The 21427-nt window shown below is 48.1% G+C and overlaps 10 protein-coding genes across 10 annotated transcripts; 6 read left to right on the top strand and 4 right to left on the bottom strand.

Moving 5' to 3' along the window:
• The first annotated feature begins 639 nt into the window (after positions 1-639).
• FOXG_10378 (uncharacterized protein) lies at positions 640-1564 on the top strand. Its single transcript, XM_018389686.1, has one exon. It carries the CDS (start codon positions 659-661, stop codon positions 1487-1489), a length of 831 nt encoding a protein of 276 aa, XP_018248005.1. The 5' UTR covers positions 640-658; the 3' UTR covers positions 1490-1564.
• FOXG_10377 (potassium/sodium efflux P-type ATPase, fungal-type) lies at positions 1476-4924 on the bottom strand (the record flags this gene model as incomplete). The annotated part of the gene is made up of 4 exons (XM_018389685.1): positions 1476-2159; positions 2214-3679; positions 3737-4619; positions 4670-4924. The coding sequence occupies 4 exons, from the start codon at positions 4922-4924 to the stop codon at positions 1530-1532; spliced, it is 3234 nt and encodes a 1077-aa protein (XP_018248004.1). The 3' UTR covers positions 1476-1529.
• A 1177-nt stretch (positions 4925-6101) lies between these two features.
• FOXG_10376 (uncharacterized protein) lies at positions 6102-7375 on the top strand. Its single transcript, XM_018389684.1, has 2 exons — positions 6102-6516; positions 6565-7375. The coding sequence occupies exons 1-2, from the start codon at positions 6217-6219 to the stop codon at positions 7285-7287; spliced, it is 1023 nt and encodes a 340-aa protein (XP_018248003.1). The 5' UTR covers positions 6102-6216; the 3' UTR covers positions 7288-7375.
• Positions 7331-9111, bottom strand: FOXG_10375 (uncharacterized protein). Its single transcript, XM_018389683.1, has one exon. It carries the CDS (start codon positions 9014-9016, stop codon positions 7493-7495), a length of 1524 nt encoding a protein of 507 aa, XP_018248002.1. The 5' UTR covers positions 9017-9111; the 3' UTR covers positions 7331-7492.
• Positions 9112-9650: 539 nt separating this feature from the next.
• FOXG_10374 (uncharacterized protein) lies at positions 9651-11606 on the bottom strand. The gene has a single exon (XM_018389682.1). It carries the CDS (start codon positions 11203-11205, stop codon positions 9700-9702), a length of 1506 nt encoding a protein of 501 aa, XP_018248001.1. The 5' UTR covers positions 11206-11606; the 3' UTR covers positions 9651-9699.
• A 401-nt stretch (positions 11607-12007) lies between these two features.
• Positions 12008-13852, top strand: FOXG_10373 (uncharacterized protein). Its single transcript, XM_018389681.1, has one exon. It carries the CDS (start codon positions 12409-12411, stop codon positions 13699-13701), a length of 1293 nt encoding a protein of 430 aa, XP_018248000.1. The 5' UTR covers positions 12008-12408; the 3' UTR covers positions 13702-13852.
• A 128-nt stretch (positions 13853-13980) lies between these two features.
• On the top strand, positions 13981-15996 carry FOXG_10372 (uncharacterized protein). The gene has a single exon (XM_018389680.1). It carries the CDS (start codon positions 14069-14071, stop codon positions 15803-15805), a length of 1737 nt encoding a protein of 578 aa, XP_018247999.1. The 5' UTR covers positions 13981-14068; the 3' UTR covers positions 15806-15996.
• A 708-nt stretch (positions 15997-16704) lies between these two features.
• FOXG_10371 (uncharacterized protein) lies at positions 16705-18664 on the top strand. Its single transcript, XM_018389679.1, has 2 exons — positions 16705-17164; positions 17220-18664. The coding sequence occupies exons 1-2, from the start codon at positions 16924-16926 to the stop codon at positions 17810-17812; spliced, it is 834 nt and encodes a 277-aa protein (XP_018247997.1). The 5' UTR covers positions 16705-16923; the 3' UTR covers positions 17813-18664.
• Positions 17910-18640, bottom strand: FOXG_10370 (uncharacterized protein). Its single transcript, XM_018389678.1, has one exon. It carries the CDS (start codon positions 18544-18546, stop codon positions 18112-18114), a length of 435 nt encoding a protein of 144 aa, XP_018247998.1. The 5' UTR covers positions 18547-18640; the 3' UTR covers positions 17910-18111.
• A 915-nt stretch (positions 18665-19579) lies between the features above and the next one.
• FOXG_10369 (uncharacterized protein) lies at positions 19580-21425 on the top strand. The gene has a single exon (XM_018389677.1). It carries the CDS (start codon positions 19688-19690, stop codon positions 21269-21271), a length of 1584 nt encoding a protein of 527 aa, XP_018247996.1. The 5' UTR covers positions 19580-19687; the 3' UTR covers positions 21272-21425.
• The last annotated feature ends 2 nt before the right edge of the window (positions 21426-21427 follow it).

Genomic DNA, 21427 nt, shown 5'->3' with positions numbered 1-21427 from the left:
GAATGTCAAAGAATCGAGGTTCACGAGTTGGTGCCTTGGGATTCAGGCCGCAATCTCGGCTTAAGCGGAGCAATGCTAGGCATTGCCACGGGGGGGGTCTGGACCAGTCTATACCTGGATCAGCTAGAGCTGCGTGCCTCCGCATGCTATCGTCGTCAGCTGAGAGAGGCTTTGATTTAAACACCCGCCAAAAGAGATAAATTCACTTGCTTGAAGAGAGTTTGACACGAGATAAAGGGAGCTATCGAAAGTCTAAAGATAGATATCTCATCCCTATCCAGAGCTATCAATTCCCAACTATTTCAAATACACTAGATATGCAGATGCGTGAAATCACAATTCAAGAGTAGAATATCATTTATATTTCGTTGTGTGAGGTGCTTATCACCAGATCCTTTTTGCCACGTCTTCGCAGCATGTGATCCTCAATCATGAGTTATGATTATGAGATAGAAACTGTCTTCGTGAAACATGAATATTTCTATCTCTGAGCCAGGGGGTCCCTCAAGTCCCGTCCGTACTGACCATGCAAAGACCAACAGCAATCGACGCGCCAGCTGATTGGCCCAAGTGATGCACCATGTTATGTTGCTCAGAACCAACAGTCAACCCAGCCTCGTTCACTGCTTTGCCGCCAACCTCTACACTGATTTCAAAAATGACGAACCTACAGAAAAACTCCAATGTGAGGTTGCTTGCATGTCTCCTCGATGGAGACGACATCATGCAGAGCGATTATCGTTTTCTCGTCGATGGTAGCCTCGTAAAATACGTTACCACGGTGCCGGGCACATTTCTCTGCGATCATGAAGACCGTGCTTTCGAGCCTATTCTTCTTGGGAATCTCTTCCCCCAATTCCCTCCCGGAGACTGGAATAATGGCCATGTTGCTCGAGACCCGGTTATAGGGGAACCTGCATTCGTTAAGACCGAGATCGTGCAATTTCCTGGAGCACAGAACTGTTGGCATCCACTGAGGTTTAACGAGCTCGACTTTACTCGACAAGAGCGATTAAGACAGCGAGTTCACGTTTCGACGCACCCCTATGTCAACGCTGGTAAACCTGTGCTGGTAAAATTTGCTGTTTGGCCCTGGGAGGTTGCCTTTGTCGAGGCTGAAACTACAGCTTACGAATGGCTTCAGAACAGCGAGGTCGTACCCACATTTCTTGGTCATGTTACGGAAGGTAAAGATGGACGTGTAATCGGATTTGTTACGGAGTTCATTGAGGATACAAGACCGGCAGAGCCAAGGGACATTGAGGAATGCGAAAAGGCTCTGAAGAAGCTACATGAACTCCGTATCAAGATGGGTGATACAAACAAGTTCAATTTCCTGGTTCGTGATGGTCACGGTGTGATGATAGCTGATCTAGAGACAGCTAAGCAAACATGCTCACAGGATGAGCTCGATGAGGAAATGAAGGGTCTCAGAGCAAGTCTCGAGGACACTTCGTTCCTGGGTGGGAAGTATATTGTGGAAGAATAAACGATCTCGCTTTTCTATAAATGTCTCTATGTATGCATGCCTAACACTTCTTGCCAACATCGCAGTTCGACTCGCTACCATCCTCTGAACCATCCATGTACCGGCCAAAAGCATAAAGCTCAACATCGGTGATATCCTTTCGAAACTCCTTCGCCACCGTACGTCGGAAATAAACTCGCTTAGCCCATTTATAACCCTCCGCCCCAGCAAAGAAAACACCAACTGCAATAAAGATAACTGCCCATTCCCAAGTGATGGGATTGTGCATAAAGACAACATGGTTGATGACAGGGATGTAGAGTGTTGGTGGAATGAGAACAGTACTCAAAGTGACAGACCAAAAGAGGAAGGGATTCTTCCAGAGACGCTTTGTCCAGGCCTTAAAACTGCCACCCTTTTCGAAGATCTCAGCAAAGAATGAGCGACGGAAGTCAACGAGTTGCCAAGCAAAGAGTAGAAAGTCCCATGTCATTGTGGTGAAAGCTGTTGATCTGGCTGTAAATACTGTGTCGCAGGAGGCAGAGTATTCGCTGTTGCAGTCATGTCCCAAGCCTTGGTCGTTGAAGCCGTATAGAACGATGACTGAAGAACCAAGGATGCTGATTAGCATGAGGATACCATAGACCACGAGGTCAACTAGGAACTCTGGGGTGAAAACACCATACTTGAGCTGTTAAATGCGTTAGTGGCAGGCACGTGAAAATAAGGTAAAGTCTTGACTTACGCTTTGAGGTGGTCGACGAAGAATATCAGGACTCGCTTGCTCAAACCCAAGGCCAGTCTCCGTAAACGCTCCAGCAACAAGCAACATCCAAATAATCTCAACAGGTGTCAAGACAAAGATAGATACACCGCTGTCATCTTTGAAGGACAACCCTACCAGAAGGCAGGTGACGAAAGCGACATTGGCAGCAAGGACATGAAGGATGAACTTTTGGATGTTGTCGAAAATCCGGCGGCCCTCTTCAATAGCATTAAGGATAGAGGCAAAGTTGTCGTCGGTCAAGATGATATCAGAAGACTCTTTTGCAACATCCGAGCCGTTGAGACCCATCGCAATACCGACATCAGCGTGCTTCAAGCTAGGACTGTCATTGACTCCATCACCAGTCATGGCAACGTAGCGTCCACGGCGATGCAAAGCCTCGATCATGCGAACCTTTGTCGTGGGGGAGCAACGCGCTACAACAAGCGGTAACTCCGGCATCGCGTCGAGGTCCGCATCTGAAAGATGATCAAAATCATGAGCTGCCATAACCATCGTGTCGGCAATATCCCTCCTGACCATTCGCATTCGTTCTGGGGACGGGATGATAGCGACTTCGGCGGCGATGGCTCGTGCGGTTTCGGGATGGTCGCCGGTTAGCATGTGCACGCTGATACCAGCTTTCTGGCACATCTGCACACTTTCGCGTGTCTCAGGGCGTGGGGGGTCATAGATACCGATGAGTCCGCGAAATACCAGGTCCTTCTCAAACTCAGATCTGTCGATGGCTGATGAGAGATCTTCAGGGAGACCATTGACAGGGGATCTACTAGCAAGGGCGAGGACTCGAAGACCAAGACGTGCAAATGCCTCCATGTTGGCCAAGATGGTTTCCTTTGCCGGTTCGTCGAGAGGCTCAATTCTACCAGACTCTTCCATAGATACACAGCTACCGAGAACCCGCTCGACTGCGCCCTTGGTGAAGATATGCGTCTCTTTAGAAAGAGTATTTTGGAATACCACCGACATCTTCTTAACCTCTGAGTCGAACGGGAACTCAGCCAGCTGTTTCCATCTTGGGCTTGGTCCTGATGATAAGGACATGCGGTTCCAGTTGAAGCGAGTCACAAAGACTTGAATAGCAATTTCCGTAGGATCACCTTGTACAAGCCACTCTTCTGGACCATTGTCCTTGTGTCCTTTCTCTACGACAGCGAGATTGGCAAGGGAAGCGATGTCCAGGTAATGCTTGAGTGCTTCGTTGGTATCGGGCTCATCATGGGGGTTGATGCTGTGTGACTTTGCTTCTTGGTCTTGTGCTGGTAGATCTGTAGGCTGTACAGGAGTGAATTCAATACCTCCAACTTGAGGGTTGTAGGGTTCGTTCGTAGATTCCACTGAGTAAGTGCCGTGTCCTGGAAGCCAGGCCATTCTGACCACCATCTTGCCTTGGGTTAGGGTACCTGTCTTGTCAGAGCAGATGTCTATCCATTTGTTAGTTCCTATAGTCACTGAAGTCATAAGAACACATAAATACTTACTGGTGACTCCTCCAAGTGCTTCCAAACTCTGCATGTTCCTCACAACAACCTTACGGCCCACCATCTGCTTCGTTCCCGCAGCCATAGTAATAGTCAAGACCAAGATCAAAGAGACAGGTAGTGTTCCCACGGCAGTAGCAACAGCGTAGATGATAACATCTTTGCGTGGGTCGAATTTGTTGGCTGCGAGGACAATGATGGCGCAGACGATTGCGAAGCCGAAGACGTAGAGGAATAGCTGCGATAGCTTCCTCTGGAGGGGAGTTCCCACGTTAATGCCCAAAAATTCTCCAATAACATCATACGTTGTGAGCAACCATTTGGTAAGATGCGATACAAATGATGCTTTGCCGTTGTCGTCACGTTTGACTTCCCGTCTCTTTCGTCCTGTGTCTTTCAGAGCAGCTGCGATAGCGCCTATCTCAGTATATGCCCCAGTAGCAAATACAACACCTCTACCACGACCCTTGGTAACGATAGTAGAGCTGTAGCAGACGTTGAGACGATCGCCCGGTCCTGTGTCATCATCGAACTGCATCGTGGGATTCTTGCGCACAGGCAGAGACTCTCCAGTGAGCAATGCCTCGTTTGACTCGAAGTTGGAAACTTCAAAGAGACGAATATCAGCTGGTACAGAGTCGCCCATCTTGAGATCGATGATGTCGCCCGGTACGATTTCGCTTGTTTGGATCGTGATTGTCTTCCCATCACGGAATACGTTGGCCGTTGGGAGGCTGAGAGACTTGAGAGAGTGGACGGTTCGAGCGGCTTGTAGGTCTTGGAAGAAACCTATGACAATGTTGAGGAGGATAATTAGAGCGAGAGCACCGCCTTCAATCCAAGCTTGTATACCGAAACTTGCGGCGAGGGCTAGAATGAGGACCTATATGTGTCAGTCACTGAGAGTCTGTGATAGCGGAAGATTGGCGTTACCAAGGTCATGCAATTGCAGATCTGCTCAATGAAGATCTTGATGGGCTTCACACCCTCTTCCTCGCCAAGATCATTAGGTCCATACTCAGCAAGTCGTTGCGATGCCTCAGAAGCACTTAAGCCAGTAGCCGGGGTCGTGTTGAGCTCTTGGATAACTGTATCAGCTGGCAAAGCATGCGCTGGGCGCGACAGCGGTTTGTTGGATTGACCAGAAACATGATGTTCCATGTCGGGGGGGGTTGACTTGGGACACATTGTCGCTGCCACCAAAGGAGAGTGATAACTAAAGAAGATGCGTAATGAGAGGGATCCCATTCTCAAGTCATTGGCCAGGCAGCCTGGTCTTATATACTTGGAGGTTTACATGGCGACTTTCACCAATTACACCTTGTGGAGAAGCCAAGAAACGATGCAGCCCTCATGACTAGACCGACCGAAGCAACTTTTGCCGTTGTCATTCTGGCTGCTTCGTCAACCGTCCAGTCGTAGCAAATTTCATGACAGAAAATGGGGCTCTGTCTTGGCCTCCACGGGCCCCGAAGGTTCCATCAGCCCGATCAAACTGTAGATCTACTGATTTTAAATCTTAATATTCCGGTTCTAAGTCTTAAATGCCCGATTTGATGTCGTGTTAAGAGTCAAAGTGGCAGAAACCGATTCGAGATTGGCTGGCGGGAATATTTACGCTTATAACGAGTCTAAACTGTAATAGTGAGCCAAGACTCCAATGCATTAGCGCCTTCGCTATCAACGTCATTGGTCAGCCACTGGTCCCTCAGCCAGAGGTCCGTCGAGGTACGCTGTGAATTGCCTAAAGCGGTATTTGACAGCGGTGATGGAGATTCGCCAAGAGCTGTGTTCGTTTATGCTTATTCATATTATCTCGAATTCACGGCTATTTCTGCCTCTTGGGTCAGAAATTCGGTTGAAAGTGGGCATAATCTAGTTTTTATTGATTCCTGCGACTCTTTTCCTCTCAGAGCCATATAAGTGAGTCCGGGTGTATGTTATGATGCTCCATAATCCCATTGTTGGTCCATGAAGATTTCAGAGAGATCACGGCCGAATAGCGAAAGTATCTCTGTTACTCAAGACTTCTACAAATTTTTGTGTGATATCATAGTCACACCTTCTAGATCTTTGCGGAAATAGTCACTGAAATATTGACTATTAAGCTCGAATATCACGGTTGTTACATGCAGTAAGATATTAAATTGTTCAAGATTCTATAAATGAGCGAATTCTGGTGTAGTCAGTCAATCAGAGTGAGCTCATACCGGAAATCCGTTGGCTATTGCCGTGATACCTTTTGCTTTATATGCGTGATGCAGGGACGAAGATCACTTATCTGAGAATATTGCGCCAATTGACATAAGCGCAGCAGATGTTGCTTAATAATGCACCCAGTGTCAGATTTACGCCCTTTGGACTTCTCTGTATTTATTTTGGCAATTCTCTTTGTCCTTGAGCGTTACCAAGCAACAGACGGTCCCCAACAGATATCACTTGTTATTCTTTGATCTCGCTCCATATGATATAACGCCATCATGGTTAAGCTCCCGTCACCCTTCGCCGAGATTCCTCGGGTACAGTTACTTTTTGACCGACCCTCAGACATCGAGCGATTATCTTGCCTCAGCTCATCTATAGATGGGGGCGCGAGCTTATGGATAGCCCGTGAGGACCGCAACTCGGGCCTTGCTTTTGCCGGCAATAAAGTACGCAAGCTCGAATATGTCTTAGCGGATGCCATCGCGCAGGGAGCCGATACCCTTGTGACTACGGGCGGACTGCAATCAAACCACATGTGTCAAACTTCTGCTGCTGCGGCTCGACTTGGTCTTAAGGTGGGTTAGTTACTAAACGTCACAGAAGCTCATTGACTGATTAAAAAGGTTGCTCTTTATCCGGCCAATCGTGTTGCATCCCAAGACGCTGAGTACAAGTATCTCGGCAATATCCAAGCAAACTCAATTCTAGGCGCCGAGACCTTCGCCCCAGACACCAGCGAAGACACTGTGATCCGTATTCTCAAAGGTCGTGGGCAAAAGCCTTATTCAATCCCAGCTGGGGCGAGCACGCATCCTCTTGGAGGCTTGGGCTATGCACGCTGGGCATTTGAACTGCTTGAACAAGAAGCAAAGCTCGGCGTCACATTTGACGTCATCGCTCTTGTTGCGGGTTCTTGTTCCACGCTGGGAGGTATACTCGCAGGCCTCAAGTTGGCGCAAAAGCAGGGCATTACAGGGTCTAAGAAGCATCTCATTGGATTTTCGGTATTGTATCCGAAGAAAGAGGATGTTGTTGAAAAGGTGTTGAGCATAGCAAAGAACGCAGCTTCAAAGATTGGCGTGTCTCCGGATGAGATCACGGAAGACGACTTTGAAATTGATGCTTCTTATATCGGGGAAGGATATGGACAGGTCAATAAGAGCACCGCTGATGGAATGAAGGAGCTAGCAAGAGCGGAAGGTATTCTGACTGATCCTGTCTATACGGGTAAAGCCTTCAACGGACTGCTCCATACAGCCAAGAGCGGCGGACTGAAAGGCAAGAATGTTCTTTTTATTCATACAGGAGGACAGGCTGTTCTTGGAGCTTATCCGCAGTTGAGATAGTCAGCTTGAGTAGAGCCATTATCGAGACTGCCGAGGCAGAAAACTCTAGGTAATCGTAATGAAGGTTGTTGAATCATTATCCAACAGACTAATCCATGGTCTAATTTATCGTGAGCGTTCCGCGGGATCTAAGGCCATTAAAATTCATTAATATTATTCAGCCGTCTCGCCACTACTCTAAATAGATTCATACAGTGACATATATCTATCCCTCAAAACATAAGCCCATGTCTTTCAACAGATCCTCTGCCCTTATATCGATTCCACCAGTTCTAACATCCTCAACTCCGAAGCCCAGGAACATCTCGTCGCCAATGAATCCATGATACTTCTGCTCACGACTCTTCCAGCTCATAGATGTCACATAAAACATATCCGAAGTCTCCTTCTCGGGATACTTCTTTCGACCATGAATCCAAATAGGCTTTCTCGACATGGCATGAATCTCAAAAGGAGCCTGCTGCTTGAATAGCATAACATATGGCTCGTACACACTGTGATAGTTGAAGTAGGATTTATGCTGGTATATCACCATGATGAAGGTGTTGCTGTCATCAGGGACACAAGAGGGTTCGTCTCGACGACACATGGTGACTTTGAGAGAATTGGTGGTCTGGTGGATGGACTCGAGGTCGGTTTGGAGTTTGGGGAGATATTTGGCCAGGCATTGCTCATCGCCTGCTGCGGCTGGTGCAAGGTCAGGACCAGCTGAGCCATCGGGGTTCATTTGGGCAAACACCCTCTTAGGCTTGATGTCGTAGTGCGTGTACATATTACCGTTAGAATCCCAGAAGAGGAACCAATTCTTCTCAACCACATTCCATGGCAGTGGTCTTTGAAGCTCAGTGCCGACTCTGAATACACCCAGACTTTCCATATCACCCGACCAGCCTGTTAGTGTACGAAAGTCCTGAACGAACTGGCCAAAGCAAGTGTGTATGGAGTTTGAGCCATATGTCGTGTAAGGCCTATCAGGGCCATAAAACACACGTGCATCGTGTGGACCCATGTTCATATGGAAATATGCCATGTCGCCTTGACATTTGTCTCCTCCCACAGTCGCAGTGACAGGCAGAGTAGTGGGTGAGTGAAGACATCGAAGGACGCCGTCTTGGAATGCAGCATTGCAAACAAGCTCAGCAAACCAGAGTGAATTACCGCCTTCTTGCAGCCATTGAGCTACGACAATCCATGTGTTTTCCAGTGTAGGATGGGGGATGAGATTGGGGTTGAGAGCAGTGAAGTCTCTGAAGTCAATCTCGAAGAACTTCTTGTCTTTGGTAGATAACGAGAAGACTTCAATGTGTGTTGCGCTGACATCTTGAGGAACGATACCCTCGCCGAAAGGTTTGTCTTCTGGCGTATCTGTCTTGGCAGCCGGTGACGATTGAACTGGCAACGCTTTTGTTGTGGATGGTTCTTCGTCAGCCAAGAGCTCTTGCTCATCCCCAGGTGACTTCTTCAGCTGCGATGGAACCCATCCTTGAACATGGGCAGGAAAAGATGATGGATCAAGATAGAGCTTCAGAGCAAAGATAACAAGAAGAAAGACTGGTATCACAAATAGCACCAGCTTTCGAGAATCTCGGACGAGCATCTTGAAGCATTCAATGCACGTCGTAAAGAAGCGAATGTGTCGGAGAATGGAGTTTGATGCAGGCGGGGTCCGGTGAAGCCCTTGAACGATAACAATGCAGCTGATTGTGACTGTGACTGCGCCGTACGTCATTTAACTAATCCTTATTCGAACCACACTCCGTGGACAGGGGTCAACCGTAAGATGACCCTTTACGCCGAAGAGGAGCTGAGAGATTATTCACGCGGGAGATGCGGAGTCTGGAGATGGTGATATCCATGCAGCCACGGCAATTGGCTTTTTACTAAAAGACCAATGACATTTCAAGGACCCTACGCAGCTGAAGATGGGTTGATGGGGAAAACCTGGCAGATTGTGACATTCAATGCCGCCGCAATTCGACGTCGACACATTTTTCATATGCATGCCGAGGCTGCTGAGGTACTTTTGCGGGGTGACATTGCACTAGTCAACGGCGCAGGTTCCTGAACAGGGGACGTTCCTTTCTGATCGTGGAGGTGTGCAGATCTTAATCGCGGGAGCGGGGATTAGCGTAATGAGAAGAGGTTGGGGTTCCTGACATGGCTTGGTAATACGAAGCCGTTGCCTTCTTCAACGGCAATCTCATGCAGGTGACCCTCCATCACTTGGCGGTGAGCCGAGAATCACAAGCAAAAAGAGCATGCGACATTATGCCCCAACTCGATCTGACATCGGAGGTCTGAGGGTAGATATCCTCAGATCTAACGGTGGGAGAGCTGAGACTAGCATGGCAATGACACATGTGATGTTACCGAAAAGAATTAAGCTTGATTTATTCTGCATCAAGATCTATGCTACGCTTTGGCCTGCTTGCTAGTTGGATCCCCCAACGCCTTCTTATAGAACCACGCTGCAAACTTAACGCTGGGCGTGTCGATAAACCGTGTCACGACGTCAGCTAGCCCGAACGTCAAGGGCACGAGGATCAGCTGAGGTAGTAGAAATGAGATCTCCAATCCCAAAGGCCCAGACATCGGCAAGGCTAGCTTGTTTGCCCAATGGGGAATGTTCTTCATGATCTCCTCGTTCTGCCACCCCGCTGCCACGTAGAGTCTCTCGCCAATAGTCCATAACACTGGGCCGTGGACAAGATATAGAGCGAACGAGATACGTCCGAGCCACTGGCAAAATCTCGTCTCGAAGAAGCTCTTCAGCCAGAAGATTCGAGGGATAGATGCAACTAAGAAGACAGCTGCATAGAAGAGGTAGAACCATTTGTAGTCAAACACTGCTTGAGGCTTGAACCATGAAAGGTAGTAGAAACCCCTGTTCTTGGCAAGCTGCTCAACATTGCGGTTCTCAGATGGGACCCCACCAAGGAACAAGCTGAAGATTAGGAGATGGTAAAAGATAAACTCCTTGGCAGGTTCTAGACGTGCCATCCAGCGGGGCAGATCGCCCTTGCTGGCAAGAAGATCCAAATCGCAGAGCAGCATACCAGCCGTGAACATGGAGTAGAATGACCCATCTGCGATGTACATGAAGTAGAAGATCAAACCCGCCTCACACCAGAGACGAGCATTCTTCGAACATCGAGAGAACGCCATCTGTACTGTAAAGATAACGACAGAGCCTTTGAATTCAATGGGGATAGACCATAAGTGGCGGTTGTAGGTCAACCATGGCTCTCCACCTTCTTTGAAGACAAAACTAAAATTCTTGAACTCATAATAGAAAGCCCAAAGTTCGTCGTACCAGCTCTTTTGCTGCGTCATGATTCGTACCCAGACGCCAAATATGTGTAATACTGTGATGTAGACGAGCATAGACATGATGAGAGGGAGGTAAAGGCGAATCCAGCGCCTGAAGAGCGAAGATGCTATGACATCGCCCAATTGCGCATGCTCTCCAGACTGAATAAGGCCCATTGGTTTGAGCGACAGAACATAGCCTGAGATGATGAAGAATGTCGATACCGCGTAATGACCGCCTGTGAAGAAATGCCTTATGAAGGGGAATGATGCAAAGTAATGCTTTCCTCCATAGCCAAAGGCATTTTCGAGGATTGCGTTCTGGCCAACGACGTCGTGTACCCAAAGTTCATGATGATGGAAATATACGAGAAGAGCTGCGAAACCTCGGAGACCGTCTAGGTAAGCTGTTGGACGGAGGTTCTCTAGAGGCCGTGTTCTGGCGCGAATGGCAGCTCTGGTGGTGTTGATGATGTGTTTTAGTTTGCCGCCTGCAGCCGCTGGTTTCCAGGATGAGTAGGACTTTGCAAGTGTCCAGTCTGAGCTTGAGTCCGTCTTGACTTCATCCCAGTCGTCGCTGTCCAAGAGACCACTTGTTCGAGGCGACATTTTGAGACGATTTGGGGCTTTGGAACAGAAATCTTGACAATTCAAGATGTTGTCTGTTCAATTGATGAAGACGAGGGACCTGATGTAGTCCGCAACTCCCGATATGCGACTCGGAGAAAAGCCCCAACTAAGAATCATAAGCCGAGGAAAGCATGTGTAAAAATATGACAAAGAACAAAAAACAAGGCCCTTGAAGATGGGGTAATTATCACGAAGCAGGGATTGGGACTTTTGGTGTGCGGAGACCAACGGCGTGAAAAGAAAATCATCATCTCGATGGAGGCATATCTTCGTTCTCATGACGTTGCACCGCCGTGATGTTACATGGGGGCCAGCGTTGCAGAATCCTTCCGTAAAAGCGCCTTTAGGACACCACGGAAATTCGGCAGCCACAGTGAGTAATTAACTCAACCAACAATGGATGAGGATTCATGGGTTGGGGCGGGAGGCTTGTATGATTAGGGAATGGTTCGTGTGCGGGGATTGGGGACAGGGGCTATATCCGAGGCTCGTTCCCCGGATCACAAGCCAAGGCGGGAGTTGTATGCCTAATATCAGAACGATTCTATGGGTGGCTTGAAGTTAGACTTCTGCAAGGCACGTTAAAGCCACAGTGTCTGTGGCATGATGATCTTGATACTGCCAATTACAGTTTGTACACACGTGCGACCTATTCTTAGAGAGTTTCACTACTGGTATAGCTGGACATTAAGACGACTCTTCACAACCAACAACCTCACTTTCTGATGCATCACCAACTCGGCCAATTAATTACCCCATGCCCCATCGCATCCCCCCAGAAGCACGACCTCGTACCCCAGGTCGCTCCAACCCACCTCCACGATCCCCCCATCCTACGGAGGAGCTGCCTTTCCTGGAAGTTCTCTACTCAACCCCTGCCGAGATGCACAACAATCACATGGGGGTCAGCCATGGATTCTCTCTCCACAATCCTTCTTCGGTCCTCTTCCGCAGCTGCAAGACGGTAATTTGATAAGAAAACGTCTCTCTCGTCTTGTGAAAGGTCCGTAGTTCTTTTCTTGGTAAAAGCTTGGTTACGTCGAGTTCCACTTAAGGGTTCTAGGGCTCAGCTGCATGTTGCATTTTCCATCTGCAGATAACTCTTTTTTCCCTCTCCTCGTTCAGTGTCTCTTCTGCTTTGTCTGCAGAGAAGCTTCTTGCCTGTGAAAACGTCTACAGGTCATGGCGAGTGGCCCTCGTCGAAATATCCCGTCTAACCTTCGTATCCCTCCTACCACTGTTGAGTGGACCGTTACAAAGACCGACAGCTACGATACCAAGATGGGCACTCCATTGGGCTCGCCAACTCTAGCAGCCTCGACAGCAAAGTTCAGAAACAAAGTCCCAGCCCAGATGCAAAGATGTATACCACTGTACATGGCATGTGTCCTCGTCCTCTTCATCATCCTTAACTTCGACATCTTCTACTCGATACCCAGCCCCCTCGGCGTGTTCCGAAAAGAAAAAGAGATTGTATCAACACCATCACGCTTTAGCACGTTTCCACAAAAGATCTGGCAAACGTGGAAAGTCGATCCATTAAACTTTGAGGATCGTGACTTGATCACCTCAAGGACGTGGGTTAATAAGAACCCTGGAATGCGATATGAAGTTCTCACAGACGACAACGAGCTTGCGTTTGTGGAGGAGCACTTTGGTGCGGGGAGTGCGATAAATCGGCCAGATATTGTCAGGTTTTACAAGAGCATCAACTTGCATATTATCAAGGCTGATCTATTGAGATACATGATCATGTATGCTCAAGGAGGTGTCTACGCAGACATTGACGTCGAAGCGCTGAGACCTGTGCATCGTTTTATCCCCGAGCGGTACGACGAGAGAGACATTGACTTGATTGTTGGTGTTGAGATTGATCAGCCCGAGTTCAGCGATCATCCTATCCTAGGCAAGAAATCAAAGTCTTTCTGCCAATGGACTATCATTGCAAAGCCTCACCAACCAGTCATGCTACACCTTATCGAGCACATCATGGTCTGGCTCAAGGCTGAAGCAAAGAAACAAAAGGTTGCTCTTGGAGATATCGAGCTTACATTTGACCAAGTCATCAGCGGCACTGGTCCTTCTGCCTTTACAGGAGCTTTGCTGGAGCAGATGCGCAAGAATCATCGTGGTGGAAAGGTCACATGGGACCTATTCCATAACCTGGATGAGTCCAGAGTTGTCGGTCGGGTTCTTGTTCTCAACGTCGAGGCCTTTTGTGCTGGACAGGGCCACTCAGACTCTGGCAACCACGACTCTCGTGGAGCTTTGGTTAAACACCACTACCATGCCTCCAACTGGCCCAGCAAGCATCCTCGCTATCGTCATCCAGCATACGGTCAGGTTGAGGACTGCAACTGGAACGTGGAGTGCGTGAGGCTCTGGGACGAGAACGTCGCTGAGTGGGACAAGCTCTCGGAGGAAGAGAAGAAGTTGAAGATCGAGCAGGCCAAGAAGCCTGATCTTGGTCTATGACCTGTAGAGATTGATATTTAGAAGTGCTCTGGAGATCGGCGTTGAGTTTGAATTTGGGAACCCGGATACCTGAGGTCGTATAAACGCGTAATTGATGAACGAGACTAAGTAAAGTTTATAATCTTCCGATTATGCCATTGTCCAATTATTGTATCCCGTGTGAAGTGCCGCGTCTATCTTAAAGTCTTGCATTCCTTGCATCTGCGACTGTGGCTTGGCGCATGTTCTATGAGCCGAGGCATCGACAAGGGTAGACCAACTCTATTCGGGGTGATCCAACCCCGCGCGTCCCGAACCTCCGTATTCATATTCTGCGCGTCTGCGCCGCTTCCTTCTCTTTTCCAAAACATAATCACTCAATTTAATTATGGCTCCTCAAGAGAAACAACCCGTCATCATTGTCGGCGCTGGCCTGGCTGGCCTCGTCGCAGCCTTTGAACTCTCAGAGCGCAAAGTCCCAGTTCTGTTGGTCGATCAAGAAAATGAAAACAACATCGGCGGACAAGCTTTTTGGTCGCTGGGTGGTGTGTTCATGGTCGATTCTTCGTATCAGCGAAGAATGGGAATCAAAGACTCAAAGGAATTGGCGTATAGAGATTGGATGGGCTCAGCGAGATTTGATCGTGAAAAGGAGGATTACTGGCCCCGTAAGTGGGCCAAAGCCTTCGTGGATTTCGCCACCGATGAGATGGAGGATTATGTCAGGGCGAGAGGCCTCGGCTTCTTGATGAATGTTGGATGGGCTGAGAGAGGTGATGGTACTGCAGATGGCCATGGAAATTCTGTTCCAAGATTCCATGTTAGCTGGGGTACAGGACCAGAGGTCGTCAAGGTCTTTGCAGACCCTGTCAAGAAAGCCGCAGAGAAGGGCATCGTCACCTTCAAGTTCAGACACAGAGTTGATGAGTTGATCATCGACGACAACGGACGTGCTGTTGGAGTACGAGGCACAATTCTGGAAGATGATGATGCTGCCCGTGGAGTCAAGTCGAACCGGGTCGAAAAAGACAAGTTTGAAATTTACGGCTCAGCAGTTGTCGTTTCTTCAGGCGGCATTGGAGGAAATGTCGATGCCGTCAAGGCTGCATGGCCTGTCGAGAGATTAGGTCCCAAGATCCCAGAGACCTTCGTCGTTGGTGTTCCCCATCATGTTGATGGGCGCATGATCGGTATATCCGAAGATGCCGGCGCGAACGTCATCAACCGCGACCGAATGTGGCATTACACTGAAGGTCTTCAGAATTGGAACCCCATCTGGCCAGACCATGGTATTAGAGTCCTCCCTGCCCCTTCATCTCTTTGGCTCGATGCAACTGGCAAGCGACTGCCACCATTCCTCTACCCAGGTTCCGATACCCTTGCGACGTTAAAGTATATCTGCAGCACGGGATATGACTACACCTGGTTCATCCTCGACCAGAGCATCATCGCCCGTGAATTCGCCCTCTCTGGCTCAGAGCAGAATCCCGATGTTACTAATAAGAGCATCTGGCTGCTTCTCACCCGAATCTTTGGCAAGAAAGGCACCGTCCCTGTTCAGAACTTTCAAAAGTACGGCAAGGACTTTGTTGTCCGTGATAACCTGGAAGATTTAGTAGTCGGTATGAACGAACTCGCCAAGAAACGCAATGGTCCGCTACTGGAGTTCGACGCTATCAAAGAGGTAGTGGAAACAAGAGACGGCCAGTTTAACAACCCATACTCAAAAGACGCACAAGCAATGCTTATTAATAATGCGCGAACATACTGGGCTGATCGCCGAAGCCGAGTTGCTCCGCCTCATAGACTCCTTGACAAGGCCCATGGACCTTTGATCGCTGTGCAGATGAACATTCTTACGCGCAAAACTCTTGGCGGTATTGAGACGAATCTGGATAGCAATGTCATGCGAGCAGACGGCACCCCGTTCCCTGGGCTATACGCAGCTGGTGAAGTTGCGGGCTTTGGCGGTGGAGGTGTACATGGGTATAATTCTCTTGAGGGAACGTTTGTTGGAGGATGTATCTTCTCGGGACGTGCTGCTGGAAGGGCTCTTGTTCGTGAGATCTTAGGTGAGAATGATTCCGATGGAGGAGAACTGAAGAAGGTGAACTCTCGTCTCTGAGCTGGTGATCGGAAATCTTTCTTGGTTTGGCTTGATTTTAGCGCATGTTGCACGTAGAGATACGTTTGATGTTGATAGAAGATCAGTATGAGTAAGATGATATGACATTCCTTTATGCTGACAAAAATGGTTGTCCCGATATGCGTATGCCGTGAGATCAACGTCTCATTTATCTGCAAGGAACAGAACAGCTGTCATAATGCTGTAAGCATTTTATCTACAGATGTAACCTGACCGTATGCACACCTTTGAGTCATTGTAACCATAAAAATTAATTAGAACCTCATATTGGGCCCAACAGACTGCCAAACAATTCGTCTTTTGGTCACTTCAGGGTTGTCAACATCTGATTCCATGGCTGAAACAACATCGGCTGGCATGGCCCTACCCGAAGCCACGCCTCGGAGTGGCGCTTGAACCCATGGATATCCATGGCTAAGGCTGACTGGCTGCAGGGATCATCGGGCGTCTAAGCTCGAACTTGGGCCTGGCTGGCTTGGATCGCGTGGCTTGGTGAATTTATCCCTCAATGGCGGTAATTGTTTATTTCTATACAACACGGTTGATTTTAAGCTTTAAACGTAAAGATCAGATCTGATTACAGTACAAGTTCATCTAAATAAGGAGGTTTGGTCAGTGTCTCAACTCATTGAACCGAAAACTATCCTCCGTTGGGTATCTTTACATATCCGTGCTATCGCCACTAACTCAATTTCAATTTCCCGTCGCTGCAGCCTCAGTCGGAGTCTCTTATAAATCCGCTCCTAATCCACGCCATTAAATTAATTTTGGTATCAGAAGGATCCGAGCTAGTGGTCTCGAGTGTCAGAAAGCGGAACTCCTACCTATAATCTCACCATCTCACTGGACAACACCCCGGCCCCCAAAATTTCTCCTTCAACGCTAAGACATGGATCTTCGCCCATCGGGGCTGAGTGATGAAACAGAGACTGAGCAACTCAGCGTGGTGTCTCCCCTTCTACTACCTTTTCTCTTCTGCTTTTATCATCTTGGCCTGCTGAGACTGTGTGACCAACAAAAACTCGTGATAGCCTCTTGTTAAGGATCGCGAGGCTGAAAGTTCTGATATTCTTTGAGAGAAGCTCTATAACGACATAATGCTCGCCATCTTACCCTTCACCGTACTGCTGGGCAGCTTTGCCGCCAGAGTTGCTGCTGACACCAGTTTTGTTACCCCTGGAGGATCTGGTTCTTCGGGATGGAAGAATAACCCAACATACGATGTCGATGATAGCATGAACGTGGAATGGAATACGGACCTTGAAGAGACCAACCTATTGCTCTGGCAGGACTATCCTCCCGCTGGCGGCGGTACTCAGTTTTTCGTCCAGCTGAAAGGTACACGCGCGAGTAGACTCTCCGAGGCCCCTATCAGCTAACATCTGATGCCTAGAAAACACAACATCGACGAGTTTTATCTGGACAGTCAACTTTGGCGGTTTCTCTACAGAAGTTGGTGACAACCGAGACGCTGTTTTCCACTACTCCCTCTTCAAATCCGGCACAAACGACATCGTCGCCAATTCAGCTGCGTTCAACGTTACTGTCCCCAAAGACGAGACGACATCTGCCTCTCTTGCTTCAACAACCGCCCTCCCAAGTCCTTCATCGACCGGTGCCCTCTCTGAGACGACAACAACCGACGCTGCGACCGAGACAATAACAGACACTTCATCCGACAAAGATGATGGAGGCCTCTCCACTGGTGCCGTAGCCGGCGTGGCGGTCGGCGCGACCATTGGAGGCATTGCCCTGCTCGCCGGTGCTGGTTTTCTTCTCTGGCGACATTTCCGAAAGGGCAAAGGTGCTACAGCTGGAGGATACGCGCCGCCCAGTGAGATGCCTGTTGGTGCGCAGAACCAGCCTGTGCAGGAGTACTACAAGCCTCCCACGCAGCAGGCTCCGGCTGAGATGGCTGGTCAGCCTTGGGTTCACCCGCCGCAGAACGGATACCAGGGACCTGGTGGCCTTCACGAGGCGCCTTAGTTGATAATGAGATGGATGTAGAGGGGGATTGTGTATAACCTGAGGGTAAAAAGGTTTCAAGATGTTGTATAGCAAAGCATGGAGTTGATTGGATCAGCCGGTGATATGTTTCTTAATTACCCATTTCAATACCAAGAATTTTATTAACAATATCTTCGTTTCATTGGAGCAACAGCGAATGATGACCAGTAAAGATAGCGACATCTAAGCAACCTCTAACATGATGCTCTCCTCCGAAGTAAGGAAGCAATATCACTGCCTCCTAAAGATTGCAGCAAGTACAGCCTAACCTGCCTTTCTTAGTTCCCTTCATTCTTCTTCTCCAGTTCCTTGGCGAGTTTCTTCTCCCTCTCCCTCACATCATCCGTCACACTGTCCCCAAAGTCAACCAACTCAGCAATCTTCCTGACCGTAACCTCGCCCTCCTTGAAAGGAATTCTCTTCGCCCAGCTAACAGCTTCTTCACCGTCTCTGGTCTTGAGAATCCACCAGCCACAAACGTGCCCTTCTCTCACAACGTCAAAAGGCCCCTTGGTGACCTGTGCAGGACCATCCATGGAGTATGTAACACGGTAGCCATCTTTGGTTGGACTGAGGCCATCGGCTGAGAGAAGAACGCCAGCTGCATGAAGCTCTTCGTTAAAGGTGGTCATCTCTTCAAAGATCTCGGTTCCAGTGGAAGTTGGGTTTTCAGCTTCTGGAGAAGCTTTGATGAGGATCATATATCGAGGCATGATATGTGAGTGCTCAAAATGACAGCTATGAGGTTTGAAAGTTGATAAAAAATTGCAGGAAAGCGGTTCTTTGAGTTGCCGATTCAACGGGAGCACGCCCTTCTTTGTACAAGTTGAGCTTCAGCCCTTTCAATGAGACCTGGTAAGCTGAGGCGCTTTTGGGTCAAGACTATTGGTGAAACTTCGTCGATCGTCACTGTTGCGGTTACTTGAAGTTAAAAATAACACTATACCAAACTCGGTGGCGTTCATGATCCAATGACAACAAGGCAATAAGTAGTTGCTGCCTGTTGCGAGGACGAAGCCGAAGAATGATAGTAATTGCAGGATAAGCAAGCTTCTTGCTGAATGAGAACTCGGCATATTTCTTTATCCGCAATGGACAGTCGTGAAAATGTTCAGCGAGCCATTGGACCTTTCTTCACGGGCACCGTGAAGTTTGAGAAATGATACTCAAACGCCACAGACGTATTAGGCTTCGTAATTTGTATCCCGATGCATGAAATCAACAAAAATCTACTTTCTGGTAATTCTTGGGTCATCATGAAGTTCTGCTTCCCTTGGCAGCCATGATGGCATGCCGTTGGACGTCCGTTGAACGTTCACCAGCTGAGACATAGTATATATGGTATGATAAATCCATTTAACCAATGTATTGTTCCGTAAAATTGGTTCAAGACGAGTCTTTTGCAGCACTCGTAGTTCAATGTGCTAGTACACTTTAGTGGTAGACTTCTGCCGTATACACTATATCCTGTATCTCATAAACCATGATTCTGATATTGGCACTAACGCCATGAACTACTCTATATCGAGAGATTCGTATCTGTTGTATGAAGAGTTTGAATAAGTCGTGTAATCTTTCCTCACACCATTCAGCTCCCAATGACGTGCTTGGCTGAAGTTCAGATAATGGGTCGACATGTCAATTTGAGTGGGCATGATAAACCAAGATAGGAAGCTGGGGCGATTATCCTTGATAAATCACTCCACACAACGTGGGACCTGTTGGCTTCAAATGAATAGGATGCAATGTCGACATTTTCTTTTCACCAAATTAAAAATATAAATATCACACCCCACCAACAGATTACCATGGCGGTTAATTTTCATGCAAACTCGCCTGTTCTCTTGCTGAACTATGGCGGATGACAAGGCCATCGAGCCCGCTCCCATTGGGGCTGATGAACCAAACTCTTCTGACAACTCGGTCAAAAATACCCATGCTGATGTAAATGACATTCAAAAGCATGACCATCATGCCCACAGAGACGGGGCAGATGCTGCCCTTGACTTGTTGAATGAAACGGGCGGAATCAGTCGACCTTTCGATGCCAAAGCCAACAAACGACTCATCCGCCGCATCGATACTCATATCATGCCTCTCATTTGTACTGTCTACTTCTTACAGTACATCGACAAGACTGCAGTCTCTTACGCAAGCGTTACTGGCATCCAACAATCAACTGGTCTCAAGGGAAATGAGTTCAACTGGGTCGCTTCGATTTTCTTCTTCGGTCAACTCGGCTTTCAATTCCCTACCGTTCGTCTTCTCCAAGTATTCCCTCTCGCGAAATACGTCTCAGTTAACGTTACACTTTGGGGCGTGACTCTCGCTTGTATGGCTGCATGCCACAATTTCAGTGGTCTTCTAGCCTGTCGATTCTTTCTTGGTGCCCTCGAAGCCGCCATTGTCCCAGCATGGGTCCTTTTCACATCCCAATGGTACACGAAAGAAGAACAAGCTTTTCGAGTTGGCATTTGGTTTTCTGTCTGTGGTGCCGCTCAGATGTTTGGTGGATATTTTGCTTACGGTGTTGCAACGCATGTTGGCAAAGATCCAAACGCTGCTCTGAAAGGATGGCAAGTTATCTTCCTTGTTCTTGGTCTCCTCACTGTTGTGGTTGGAATCAGTTTCTGGTTCATCATGCCAGACTCTCCTGCAGTCGCTGGATTTCTGGATAAAGAGAAGAAAGCCATGCATCTTGAGCGCATTCGAGGAAATGTGCAGGGCATTGGTACTCAGACATTCAAGTGGGCTCATGTTAAGGAGGCCTTGACTGATAGCATGACTTGGCTATATGCCTTCTGGGTCTTTGCTGCCAACATTCCGAACTCTATTGCTACCAGCTTCGGAAATATTCTTGTCAAAGGTATGGGATATACCAATGAGGAGTCTCTGTTGTTGGTCACTCCCCTCGGAGCTTGGGAGATCGTCTTCCTGATTGGCCTGACTTATGGAGCTATGAAGACAAGACAACGGTTGTTCTTTTGCATTGCTGGTCATATCCCTGCTATCATCGGAGCCATCTTAATGGCAACCACTGAAAAGGTTCCCGCCCTTATTGGATACTACACAACTGGAGGCATTCCCATTGGCTGGACCACTATTCTAGGACTACAAAGCTCCAACGTCGCTGGCTCTACCAAGAAAATCACCGTCTCATGTATCGGAACTATCGCATATACTGTTGGAAACATCATCTCACCTCACACCTTTCAAGCTCGTGATGGACCACGATATCTCCCCGCCAAAATTTCCATCTGCATCATTTACTTCCTTTGCACCATTGACTTGCTAGTCATGAGATGGGTCTTTAATCAAAGGAATAAGAAGAGGGATGCCGAGAAGGCTGCGTTGGGTGATCAGTACGGAGTGGAAGAGAACCATGAGTTTCTGGATTTGACGGATCTGGAGAACAAAGAATTCCGCTATGAGCTGTAGATAGAACTTACCAAGGCCGTAGGCTTTTGGACCAGTGTTTCCAAGTCTACCTCTGATGTAATCTCTATACACCTTGGTTTCAATACTGCATTATATAGTCTATTCATCAGCATACCATAAAATTGAAACGATCATACTATCATCTTATACACAGCC

Source organism: Fusarium oxysporum, chromosome 7 (genome assembly GCF_000149955.1).
Source record: "Fusarium oxysporum f. sp. lycopersici 4287 chromosome 7, whole genome shotgun sequence".
Lineage (NCBI taxonomy): Eukaryota > Fungi > Ascomycota > Sordariomycetes > Hypocreales > Nectriaceae > Fusarium > Fusarium oxysporum.
Note: the sequence above shows the minus strand (reverse complement) of the source record. Positions and strands in the feature narration are given on the sequence as shown.

Bases quoted from the DNA above. Each gene is read 5' to 3' on its own strand.
- FOXG_10378 (XM_018389686.1), top strand. From the start codon at position 659: ATGACGAACCTACAGAAAAACTCCAATGTGAGGTTGCTTGCATGTCTC.
- FOXG_10376 (XM_018389684.1), top strand. From the start codon at position 6,217: ATGGTTAAGCTCCCGTCACCCTTCGCCGAGATTCCTCGGGTACAGTTA. The intron at 6,517-6,564 runs GTGGGTTAGTTA...CTGATTAAAAAG, and splicing joins CGGCTCGACTTGGTCTTAAG to GTTGCTCTTTATCCGGCCAA.
- FOXG_10375 (XM_018389683.1), bottom strand. From the start codon at position 9,016: ATGACGTACGGCGCAGTCACAGTCACAATCAGCTGCATTGTTATCGTT.
- FOXG_10374 (XM_018389682.1), bottom strand. From the start codon at position 11,205: ATGTCGCCTCGAACAAGTGGTCTCTTGGACAGCGACGACTGGGATGAA.
- FOXG_10373 (XM_018389681.1), top strand. From the start codon at position 12,409: ATGGCGAGTGGCCCTCGTCGAAATATCCCGTCTAACCTTCGTATCCCT.
- FOXG_10372 (XM_018389680.1), top strand. From the start codon at position 14,069: ATGGCTCCTCAAGAGAAACAACCCGTCATCATTGTCGGCGCTGGCCTG.
- FOXG_10371 (XM_018389679.1), top strand. From the start codon at position 16,924: ATGCTCGCCATCTTACCCTTCACCGTACTGCTGGGCAGCTTTGCCGCC. The intron at 17,165-17,219 runs GTACACGCGCGA...TCTGATGCCTAG, and splicing joins GTTTTTCGTCCAGCTGAAAG to AAAACACAACATCGACGAGT.
- FOXG_10370 (XM_018389678.1), bottom strand. From the start codon at position 18,546: ATGCCTCGATATATGATCCTCATCAAAGCTTCTCCAGAAGCTGAAAAC.
- FOXG_10369 (XM_018389677.1), top strand. From the start codon at position 19,688: ATGGCGGATGACAAGGCCATCGAGCCCGCTCCCATTGGGGCTGATGAA.